The 12566-nt window shown below is 39.6% G+C and overlaps 1 protein-coding gene across 1 annotated transcript in view; it reads left to right on the top strand.

Moving 5' to 3' along the window:
• Positions 1 to 12566, top strand: part of dpyda.1 (dihydropyrimidine dehydrogenase a, tandem duplicate 1) — a 206287-nt gene that overhangs the window by 130189 nt on the left and 63532 nt on the right. Inside the window, exon 15 of the mRNA XM_022673644.2 lies at positions 7979 to 8047. Within this exon, the coding sequence (XP_022529365.2) occupies positions 7979 to 8047 (69 nt within the window). The remainder of the gene's footprint in view (positions 1 to 7978; positions 8048 to 12566) is intronic.

The following is a 12566-nucleotide window of genomic DNA, read 5'->3' as shown; positions in this document are numbered from 1 at the left end:
GTGGGCTGTATGAATTAGTTTGAATAGAAATATCACCCAAAATATATTTGAGGTCTGTTACCCCACTACCCCACCACTGAAACCCTCTCTCAGTTCTGTGGTCCATTTTTCTTTTTCTCTACTCATCTCATTTTTATGACGCCACATGAATTCCAATGTAGCTGTTGAGAACGAGTCACACTACGACACATCAGATATGTATGTGATTATAATGCCATACATGAGTATATATGTGTGGTTCTTGCCGATTTACAGATTTGTATCCACACAGATAACAAACATGTCAGAAATTGCAAAAAAAAAAAAATCGATTTGAGCCACTGCTATTTGCTGTGTGAATTTCAGGGTTCATGGTTTGTACGGTCATGAAAAACCTGGAAAAGTCATGGAATTTGAGAAAATAGCAAATTCCAGGCCTGGATAAGTTTTGAAAAAATAAAAATTCCCAGAAAGTTTTTGAAAAGTCATGAAAATTTAGTCTACAAATCTTTGTGTTTCTGTTTATCGATGGAGAAAATCTATTTTGAGCTAAAAAAATATATCAGCTCAGAGGTAAGCCCTTAGCTGTTCACAATGGAGCTTTCAGGATCTGACACACATTTTATAGTTTAAAATTGTGTGGCAGATGCATTTTAAGCTCACTGTAATCAATTTGATTATAGTTTTAGTTGATTCTTGGTTTTATTGTCCATGTGTGCACTTTTTAAAATCGTATGGTCATGAAAAGTTCTCTTGAAAGCATGAAAAAGTCATGGAAAAATCATGGAAATGTATTTGTGAAAACGTGTATAAACCCTAGAATATAGCCTTAGATCTTTTTCTCATGTCATCTTGATCCACACTGGCTCAATAATTTTTATATGCCACTGAATATGATGTAATTTTAATTGCTTACACCTATAAGAAAAGCATCTCCAATCATTTATTCAGATTTTTCCTTTAATTTGTCACTTGTCTGTTTTCTCAATTTTCATTTCTTCCCATTAGCATACAGCCATATTGAACCTTTCAGACTCAACCTTTCAGAACCAATTAGAGAGTAAAACCACTGGCATGTATGTATTATCCATTTAAACTCTTCCATTGATGTTACATCTGCAGTAACATTTAAGTGATATTTAACAATTCCAGGGCGAGAAGTGCTGAAATATCTTACCTACGATTTCACTGCAAATTGTGTATTTTATGTATTTTAGAGGTCAAATCTTTGTTGCTATCTAAAAGAAACTCCAGGGTTGTGCTGCTAAAACCAGACCACTAATTGCAGCAGTTACTGCATGGAGCGTTTTGTTCTGTTCAGTAAAAGAGTTGAAGATGGTCCAAGATTGAAGATTGAAGATGTTCTGTTTACACTAAATTGATACAATCAAGCAGCTTTTATTTAATATTATGTCCTCATTATGACACGAAATTGTCTCTTCTCACTGTGTACATGAGATAAATGTGCAGGCAAAGACTATAATCAGTGGTATAGACGCAGGGTTTAAGCTAGTGCTGCTACTATCATTGCTGCTAACAGCAGATAATCAGTAAATAAAGTGCTTGTCACAATCTATTCAAACCCCAAGATAATTTCCCTTTTAATCTTAACCTCCTGATGTTTCCATGCAAAGAGATGTGTTAGAGCATCATAGTGACTACAGTGAGCAGCATGAGTCTCTCTTTGGTAGCTAATTATCTCCAGTCTCTCCGCTGCGGTTTGGTTTTCCAGTCATAAAATTTGAATATGATTTCAGTATTAATTCCTCAATGTCCTTTTTATTATTCATAGTAATGCAATGCTCATGTTTGTTAATGAAATCCAAATATTTATGGTGTGGCCTTGGACCATAACTCAGTTCTCTTTTTTTTCCCCCCTTCCTTCCTCCCTCTTGTATTTATACAGAAGGAACAGCATATGTTGGCTGAAATTACAAAATGACAACTCATTTGTTCACTTCTGAGGCTCAGTTTCTTTCCTAGTGCTCAAGAAATATCAAAGGATTAATTGATTTGTGGCAGACTTTCCAGCTGCAATCAGAGAGAGCACTAATGGAAGTGATGTCCAGCATTCACTCCTGGAGCTTTTGTGTGGAAGATGAAAACAGCTGAGAGATGTGTCTGAGCACAGAGTGGAAAGCAGCACTTCTTTTTCACCGATTCCCACTGCACCCAGCGTCTGCGCTGCCACTTGAATGGAAACATCTCCCGTACAAAAGACTGCAAGGTCATTGTGCACACATGTGGATGTATGTGCCCATGCGTTCATGTGGGCTTGGATGTTAGCGTTTGATGGTGGAGGGTTTTGTAGCATGAAATGTAGCATGTAGCGAAAGCATGTGCACATGTTTAAACTGCCAATTCAGTGAATTTAGATTTTTTGTATTCCAGTCTGTGTAACCAGTAGACTGGAATGTGTTTAATAACAGAGCATGCAAATCTGATGTACATTATGTGGACCCAATAGTTGGGACACCTGCTTATTTACTCATTGTCACTCAAATCATGGATATTACAATATTGATGGATTAACTTAGCATTTAGTGACAAAAGTAGTAGTTGTATAATTAATATGTTAATATATAACTCCCTAACTTATGCCAGCTCAACTCCAGGGGTGCTTTGCCCTTCAACCCATGCCTCACATTAGGCATAGTGCCAGTTGGTTCATGTTTATCTAGTCTCATTCTATTGGAAATACTTTTCTACTCGCATTTGAATATCTGTGACAGCATTGGGTGCAACGTAAAGTAGCTGAACACATTCATTCGTCATTTAATGTAGCTAATAAGTAATCAATACGTATTGCCATTTATTTGTATTGTATAAATCACAACCACATGCTCTCCTTAAACTGCATCAGGTTGCAGTCTGACTACATTTTGCAGCTGCAAAAAAAAGAAGACAAAAACAAAAATGAAACTCAAGTTGCAAAATAGCCATCGCAAGCTTTGCAAGGGAGTTTATCTGTTTTTATATGACAGCATGTCAAACAGTGTCTAGTATTGTACTTATAGCTGCATTAGGCTTGTTAGACCCAATCCCATTTCACCCCTCGGCCCTACCACTTCTTTTTGAGTGTAAACCTTTTCCTTGGAACAGAGTTTCAAGAGAAAGGGGTGAAAATTTCAGTAACCTAGCTGCAGGCTAACTAGTTAACTTTAGGGCATCGTATGTCTTCTGAAAGGGGGCAGGTTGTGCAGAAATTAATTATTATTCTCGGTTCCTTTATTTCTCTGTGATGGGGAGCTGAAATTAGCTTAGATTTTATTTTATTTTATTTTATTTTATCCCTTTTTAAAACCTGTGCAGCCCCTGCCTTCTGTTGCACCATTTAAGGTGAATTGTGGAAAAATTGGCTAGCTGGCTATTGAAACAATTACTATCAATTTTTTTTATGCTTGTTAAGAAGAATTTGGATATAAAACATTGAAACTACACATTAAACTATGATAATATAGTGCTGATCCTCACTTTTAACAAGGAAAATACTTACATTTTGGTGTTTCTTTTGATCGCTTGTTCTACCATCTTACCATCTTACCCCTCGGTTTGAAGTGTGTATCTAAAAAGTCTCCGTTTGAGAGGCTAACAAGTCCTGTCCAATCTACCTACCCCTCCAGCCTAACAAGAATCAGGACGTGCAAAACAGAGGGGTTGGGGTAGGGCCAAAGGGTGAAATGGGATTGGGCCTTAGCCTTAGTAGCCTTAGCACAAAACGTTTGCTTTGCTCACTCAACATTGGCTCTAGTGTGGGCTTTTGTCTGAGTCTGAGCTTCTGTTCTGAGGATGCTGGTTTAGAGGAAGTAACTACCTAGGTGGAGTTTCCATGTTCTCCCTGTATCTGGACTCCTGCTTCCTCCCACAGTCTAAAAACATGGTGAAAAACATCAGATAAATTAGATTCTCTAAACTGCCCAGAAAAAAAAATGGATATTCTAAAATTGCCCTAGTGTGTATGTGTGTAAGTATGAAGGTCTGTATGACTGAATGCCCAGATATGGATTGGCACATTGTCCGTGCTCAGTTCCTTATTGCCTGGTGCAGTCCTCCAGGTGAACGTGCGTTTCCGGTTAAAGCATGCTGTGCACTCCTCTCGGTGTGTGTGGATTGGTGCTGAGTGTAAGTGATTTTGTGTAGAATGTAATTGCAAGCATCCTTGGGTGTCTAGAAAGGCAAAAAGACTTGCTATATATGGAAAGTATAAGTAAATAATATGAGAAGTCGTGACACAAGCCCGGTTCACATAAAAACCCATATTCCTGTAACTAGCAGCATGTGGTGACTCTGGTTTGTTTGTGCTGGATTTTCCTATAGCGTATATAATATAGTGTGTGAGGTTCACAGTATGTCACTTCCATGTACTTCCATGAACTCTCTTTATTCAGCTATGTCCAGAAAACTACTGCTTGAAATTCTAGGACACATTTAAGTAATCTGAAATTTAATTGCTTAACCCTTTCAGACCTTTTTTTTTATGTTTTGTTGCACATAACACTATTTGAGAGCTGTTGTCCATCAGAATAGACCATGAACCAGCCAATGAACAAGTTTATAAACCAATGAAACAGTAACTTGGCCCCATCCACTGTACTGGAAAAACAGTAGTACTAGAGCCATTGAGGCAAAGTTACAGATAACTTTTACTAATTGAATGTGATTTTTTTGCATTTAATGTTCATGTTTTTTACTGTTTAGGGATGGTTTCTGAAATAAAAAGGTCAATATGGAATAGACAATATGACACACAGGCTTCCAATGCAATGGGAATAAAAAAAAAACTATTACATATTTTAGTTAATTTAATTTATTTGCTATACAGATTTTTATAGTAGATCGGAGTCTTATTTTTTGTGCATTGCAGATAGAAAACAGCATTCCCTCGTTTTTTTTTTTTTCCATCACTAGAGAAATTCAGGTTTGAAAGTGTTAAGGGGGACTGTATAATATACTATGATGCATAAAACTGTAAAGTAGACTTCTATATATTTTATATTAATGTTTTTAGTGGTGTAACATATACTTTTTTCATTATATCTAACCAATTATCTAGCAATATTCAGTAGAGCAGTTTTTTGTGGTTTTATTTAATCTAAAAAAAAAATATCTGAGTGGATTTGCTTGGTTTGGAACACTGTGTGGCATATTGTTGAACAAATTACAGCACAGATGGTCTAAAAATGCACAAAAGGCTTCAATATATGTGTTGCTTTGCAGCACGCTTTTGTGCATTTTTATATAAAGCGTGTTGTGTAGCTCTACCACAAAACCCGAGAAGCAAACTGGAGTAAGGGGAACATTTTGTAAATTTGATTTCTCTCTGAACTATTGCTTTAAAGGAAAATCAAATCTGCGTTCTGGCATAGGCAATTTCCATTTGTCAGTGGAATAGGTGGGTCGGACTGCCCTGCCCCTGGAGCTGTGGCGCTTTGCTGTGTGCGCAGGCCTGCTACAGGAGAGGCATTTTCATTCCACTGCAACAGTCTGCCTCCAAACCCCGTCCGAACTGCAGCTGCAGCTGCAGCCCTCGCGGGTCAGAGCTTCCGGGACAAATTGCTGTGATTGTCATCATCAATGCTTCAATTTTTCCCCCTATTACACGGGAATGGCCGCTGCACGGCGCGGAGGAGGGGGTGGGCTTCGGCGTCGGGAAACGTGCTCATATCTTTGGCGAGTGACAGGCTCTAGGTGACTGATCTCCATGGAGACGCTTTGTTACAGTGTGCCGTGTGTTTGGAGGCAGGAGCTGGGAGCGGGGTTATTGAGCTGATAACGAGGTAATCCCGTTCCTCTCCCAGCCTCCACTGCCTCCACGGCTCCACAGCTCCACGGATCTCTCGCTAACTTGCTCTGGCTGTCTGACTGTGCTTTCAGCCCCGATTGTCTTTAATAAACTGGAGAGCAAATGCCGAGCGGATGCCTCCCTGCCTTTTCAAGGGCCTCGCTCCTATAATGTGAAGTTAAAGTGGCCAAAGGTCAAGCTCCAGTCTTTTCTCTGCTTGCCTTGGCTTTGCGAATATCGCTTAGCATTTTTGTAGGTCACTCTGGATAAGGGCATCTGCTTAATTTCCTAAATTTAAATATAGTAAATATAATCTACATTTTAGCCTTCTCACAGTAAATATTCCATAATATTCCATGTAATTTTCCCTTTTGATGGGGGTTCAGATCAGTTTGGTGATCAGCTGAGGTAGTCCAGTTTGTTTTTGAGGCAGTAGAGAAAAGATTGTTAGAGGCTAGTGTTATCTTCTAGCCTAGCACAGATCCCCATCCCCACCTATGAGCTCCTTCTTAGTGGATACTTTCACAGAAAAAGCGGTGGCAATAAGGCCTGAGTCACCTAACAATCCATATATCAACAACCCATAGCTAGATATATTTGTTAGTGATGAGATTTTCACCAGTATCAACAACACCGTATATCCTCATATATTCTCAAGGCTTTATTATGTTTACCAATATACCATTTTAACAGCTTGGGCTATTGCTAATGGGCTGGGTGTATGTACATTTTCTATAGTCAAGTCTTGCTCTGGCAAGATAGAGAGAGACTGACTGTGCTTTCAGCCCCGATTGTCTTTAATAAACTGGAGAGCAGATGCCGAGCGGATGCCTCCCTGCCTTTTCAAGGGCCTCCTTCCCATAATGTGAAGTTAAAGTGGCCAAAGGTCAAGCTCAAATCAAAATAAAACACTCCCCACCTCCGTAGCCCCTGAAATGAAACGTGGCTCAATGGAGGCTAGTCATCTCAGTCTTTTCCATCAACACTCCACTATTTCTCTGCTTGCCATGGCTTTACGACAATATTACCGAACACTATTTCAGGGTGTATCAAATATCGCTTATATGTCAACGCTGTTTGGCAAATCTGAGCAGTAAATGTCAGGGTGCTTAACTTTATTTGCCCTCTAAAACTTGACAATATTTTCTGCTCTTGTGTCGCTGGGCTATACTTAGTCCCTAACGGCGTGGTGCTTTTGGGGAAGCCTAATGCCCCAGAGATTTATATCTAGCGGAAATTTGTCCCAAGGGAGAGCACATCCTCCGAGTTTAATATCCTCCCATGAAATCAGTTTTCTTCCCCTTAGTGTCTCCAGATACCTTTTGTTAGGGCCCACATGCTCCGTCTCTCTGGCATCTCCTCCTCGTCGCCGCCACAAATAAGTCACGGTCATTGGATAAAACCAGGTGTTAGATGTAATTAAAAAGGTGAACGCAAGGGTATGAAGCGCAAGTGTTGGACTGACCTTCATTTCACTCATCTCTCTCCACTGGTTTGTACAGCTGTTAGGCACACAATGGAACACACCTATGTGTTTAACAATGTTAGCAAATCCGGATGAGCGAGACCCAGTGTCTTGCCAAATGTTGACCCAGTGTCTTCGCTTATCCGGGGGAAAAATGTGCTGTGTATATTAGCCATACTCTTCTTCATTGCCTGTGGTTTGTTTGCACTTTATATCAAAGCCTTTTTATATCTGTGATTACTTAAAACCGGGAGGTGATATTAAGGAGCAGGTCCTCCACAGCGTGTTTTACGGCTGGCTTATAGTGTGTCAGGGCGAGAAAAATGAAAATGGCACGCCGTAATCCAGCGCCTGCACAGGGGCTCTTAGCTAATTCCTTCTCTATGAAGTTTTTATTGTTTTAATAACGCCAGCATGCCAGTGGATTTGGTCTGATCTTGTGAATTATAAGTATTGATTTTGTGACTCTAAAAAAGAAGGAGGACAATGCTGTTGCTTTTAACAACAAGGTAATGTCGATGCTTTCAGGGCTTTAGAACATGCGCGGAACGAGACAGGAAGGATGAATATTTGTGCGCACACATAATTGGAGCTTTCTGTTTTTTTGGGTCTACAGTGTAACATAAAGTGCACCTGTTGTTAGAATATCTGAATTGTTCTAATCCCTCTTTCTCTCTCCCCCTCTCTTTCCCTCTCCCTCACCCACTCCCTCTCTCTCTATCCCTCTCTCTCATTCTCACTCCCTGCCATAGATTATCATTTCCAGCATAATGTGCAGCTACAACAAAGCTGATTGGACTGAGCTTGCCAAAATGGCAGAGGTGAGTCTTTGTTATGCTAATTTACCAACACACACAGTTAAACATTATACACCCCCCCCCCCCCCCCTCACTTCCTCACTGATAATTTGGCTCTTTTGATAACATTGCCTCCATAAGCATTGCATGGGGAGTCAGGAGAAAAAGTGTGATGTACCACACCTTTCCAAACTGCAAAAGCAACATTCACTGTTATTGCATAAACACCCCAAATATTGAATCGGTGGCAATTAATCTTGGATCTGAAGCGTGCTACATTTAGGCAAATGTTTATAAGACCCAACTGGTTTGTTGCTGCCAAGAGGCTGAGAGGGATGAGACAGATGCCAGAGAAGGAGTGAGGCAGTTACGGAGGAGAGCAGAGTGGGGGAGGAGAGGACGTCTTCAGGCCAGACTTCTTCAGGCTCCTCCATCTGTGAGCGTGAGTGCTCCAGACCCTGTCCTTTCCCAGCGTCAGTCAAACCTAGCCCCAGCAGACCCACTCTGGAACGATCACATGTGCACATGAATACACCCTCACACCAGTGTGTGTGTTTATACAGTATATACATGTAAAACCCCATTATAAACATTTTTCATTTTTAGAATATTTAAACATATGATCTTCATTTGTACCATGCTGAAATATGATTTAACAGCCACATATTCTTTACTCCTTTAAAGTGACAGTCCTTACATTTTAGGGATTAAAAAAAAAACAAAAAAACTCTCTGGTGAGAATGTGTAATTCCATTAAGCATGCTAAAACATACTTTTAAAACATGCATTGTGGTGCAGTCTCCTTACAGGATGGATAAATCTGGTGATTTTAGCAAGGGCTCAGTCACGCTCTTGCAACCTCTCTTCAGATCTAATTCTCTGCTTTGACAGTGGGTGTAGGAACAGACAAAGAATACGTTCCTGATCGCAGTAGCTCTTGTATCTGTGCTATTAGCAGCACAGTGATTGCTCAGGTTACTAGCAAAAGCTGTCATGGCCAGAAAAAATAAATCTCTGGGAAAAAAACAGATCAAAAATCAAACCCACTCTTTTTCAGATTAATATATTTGGCTTTGCTGGAATGGTAGCAAAAACACAGTGATGCCATTTACTAGCATAGTTCTGCCCCTCCCAAAAACTACCTAATTCATTAATTTTTTTCCAAAACTGTAATCTGGTGTGCCTTATGTATGAATTTTACCAGTAAGGTTGTAAGAAGCAATAAAGCCATTCTGCTGAAGTACAGCATTATACAGGAGTTTCAGTGAAGTTTTTCCAGAACCGAAACTGGAGCAGCATTAGCTGCTAACCACGCTAAGCGCTAGCTCTTTTGCCGTTCAGAGGTGAGTATTATCGGCTAGCACTGCTGGAACAGCATTAGCACTACCCGCTATCTGTGCTAAGCACTAGCTCTTTTCGCAGTCCAGAGGTAAGTATTATCGGACTGTAGCCCGCATGTTTTTCGTGTTAAAACAAGCTACACGGACAACCCACTAGCTTCGATCACCCTTGCTTACAGGAACAGTCAGGGTTTCTCAGTGTAGCGCTGTCGGGTGGCATTTACTAGCTCCAACCACGGCTAGCGTTAGCAGTTAGCTCCTAATGCTAATGCTGCTGCCTTAGTGGAAATCTGAAAATCTAAGCTTACTGTAAGTAAACGGAAACGCTTTACTCACCCAAATAAAGGAGAGAAATCTGCATAGAGTAACATACAGCACTCGTTTGAAAAAAAAAAAAAAAAAAAAAAAAAAATATATATATATATATATATATATATATATATATATATATATATATATATATATATATACGTCTTATGTATGAAAATAGAGTTGAAAATAGGCATTTAATGATAGTGAGTTTTATAATCTTGTGTGCCTTATATTGAAAAAATATGGTCCTCCTTTCCTTTTAAAAAAGAAAAATATATTAAGTACTGCAGCTTTACAATGCCTAACACTAGGATCATGTGCAAAACATCAGCTGCAGATGATTAGTTCATTGTTAGAGAGGATGACTTTGGAGAAGGTTCAGACATTAGTTTGGATTGCTCTTCATAGTTGAAGTAAGTGGTCGTACCATGGTCCACGATCTGCTACGTCCAACAAGTTCTCTGAGATTTTAGAGGAGTCCAAAAAAGCATTCCAAATCAATTAGAAATATGCTTTTAATCAACATTTAAAACAACATCCAACATTGCCTGGTCAGGCTCTTCAAGTAAGTTAACGAAAGCATAACGAAAACTCTAAAATTCAATCATCTACATTTGCCATTAAATTAATTTAGAGTGTTTGAAGCAGATAACATGAACCAATTGGGGTCATCCCTAATGACAACATGTTATAGAGAGTTACAAAGCCTCCCCTACCAACTTCGAACTGTGGAGCAGTGGAACTGTGTTCTCTAGAATGATGGTGCTCCGTCCGATACTTTTGGGAGGAGTTGGGGAGTTGTGTATGAGGTGGGGTGATGATTATCCAACCAAAAATGCTTTAAAATCGAAACATTTAGAAAGACTATTACTCCAGAAACATCTAGATAAACCCCTTTTTTATAACAAAGATTTTGAAAGAAATAATGAATGAGCAGACGTCCCAATACTTTTGTCCATCTAGCGTATATCCTCCCACTCTTGTAAACACAGAGCTCCTGTTTTGAATGGGAATAGAGTCAGGCAGTTTGGTGGCCCCTGGATTAATGCGAGTTGACTCGCATATCTCAGGTGCTTAATTGTGCACAGAAAATGTCAGAAAGTAAACAGGTCCACATGTCAATGTGTTAATTCTGCTATCGATTTCATTGACGCTCTCGCTCTCTGTTGTACCTCATTAAATCGGACCTGTCAAGCTCAGCCCAGACCCCCCCTTCCCCTTCCAAAGAGATGGACATCTGGTTGTGCCCCCCCTCACTCCTCCTCTGGCTTTCTGTATTACTGTCATTATGGATTTACCTAGGAACCCCCTCTTAACCAGGTTCAGGTACTGCCTGCATATTATATATTCATAAAGCAGTCCACACACTGATCTTAGTCTGGGTGAGCACATGGCTTTAGGGTAGACTGCAGCAGCGTCACACTGACTTTCTATAGCCTGCCTTCATCAGCAAGCCCCTCAGCCCCGGTGTGCTCTAACCCGACTCTGGAGAAGAAGCTCCCTGTAGGCAGAAACAGTCTGAGCCCAGTTCATCCTCGCTCTGCTTCTTACACCAGCACCTCATATCTAGAGTTGGAAGGAGTTTGCACAATCCTTAGGCTGACAAAGATGGAGGGATGGGGGGAAAGGGAAAGAGTAAAAATAGTAAAGGTAGGAGAGAAATGACTGAAAGCTCATACCACGATTAGCACAAACAAATCATTTCACCAATTTTGAGGGTAGATAATTTTTTTATGGTGAAATATACTGGATTCAATATCCTAACTAACTCTCACTCTTGTTAATCTTCTTAATAGATTAATAGATTTTTTTTTTTTTGAACTGCACTCAAATATTATAATAAAATTTAAACACAAGCATTTTAACTTGTGATTAATCATCATTAATCATGGACTATTATTTTGATTAATCTCATTAAATATTTCCATTGATTGACTTCACTAATCTTGATATCTTACAGCTCCGGAAAAAAATAAAAATTATGAGTTTCTTTGATTTTAACCTCTGGAATATAATGAAGAGGAAGATGGATCATAACAAGCCATCAAACCAAGCTGAACTGCTTATTTTTTTTGCACCAGGATTAAAGTTATCCAAAAGCAGTGTGTAAGACTGGAGGAGAACATGCCAAGATGCATGAAAACAAAAAAAATAAAAACAGGGTTATTCCACCAAATATAGATTTCTGATCTCTTAAAACATTATGAATATAAACTTGTTTTCTTTTTTGCATTTTTTGAGGTCTGAAAGCTCTGCATCTTTTTTGTTATTTTTGATTCAGAAACTGAAATGGTATGTATGTTGTTTGGGGTAGTGAAATAAAGTTGTTAAGCAGTTCCTTTAATTACAATGCTCCTACAACATAATTTGCAAAAGACTTTACTCTACGATCTACGATATTACCAGCTAATCATTTTTAATATGTCTATATTGACGATGTATTGCTGAGCCCTAAATGAGAGACACAGAGAAGGAGAGAATGAGATATCAGCTCGCCCTGTCCTTGCTAGCCGCTCTATTGTTCGGTGACCCTCCACTGTGGTCCGAATTCCTCATGATCCTCACATCCAAAGTGCACTGTTTAGTTACCTTTGCGGGCATGTATGAAATAAAAGCCCAGTTGCTATGGCAACTCCGTTTTCAAGGAAAATCACCCATTTATTTCCACTTTGAAATCTGTGAGGGAACACTTAACACTGTTCCTTGCCTAAGGATACTACTTAAAAGTTTTTTTTGTCCCTACCCTCTCTCTTCCCTTTTCCTAAGTGTCAGCCCGAAGTAAACCATTTTCTGCTCTTAGGCACCACCTCACTTCTGCTGCTCCGCCCACCACCCCTTCATACGCACACATAATCGCTGCCTTTGAGAGATATATTGCATCATCATCACGA

The sequence above is a fragment of the Astyanax mexicanus genome, chromosome 6 (assembly GCF_023375975.1).
Source record: "Astyanax mexicanus isolate ESR-SI-001 chromosome 6, AstMex3_surface, whole genome shotgun sequence".
Lineage (NCBI taxonomy): Eukaryota > Metazoa > Chordata > Actinopteri > Characiformes > Acestrorhamphidae > Astyanax > Astyanax mexicanus.
The sequence above is the reverse complement of the archived record's forward strand: the minus strand, read 5'-3'. Positions and strand labels throughout refer to the sequence as shown.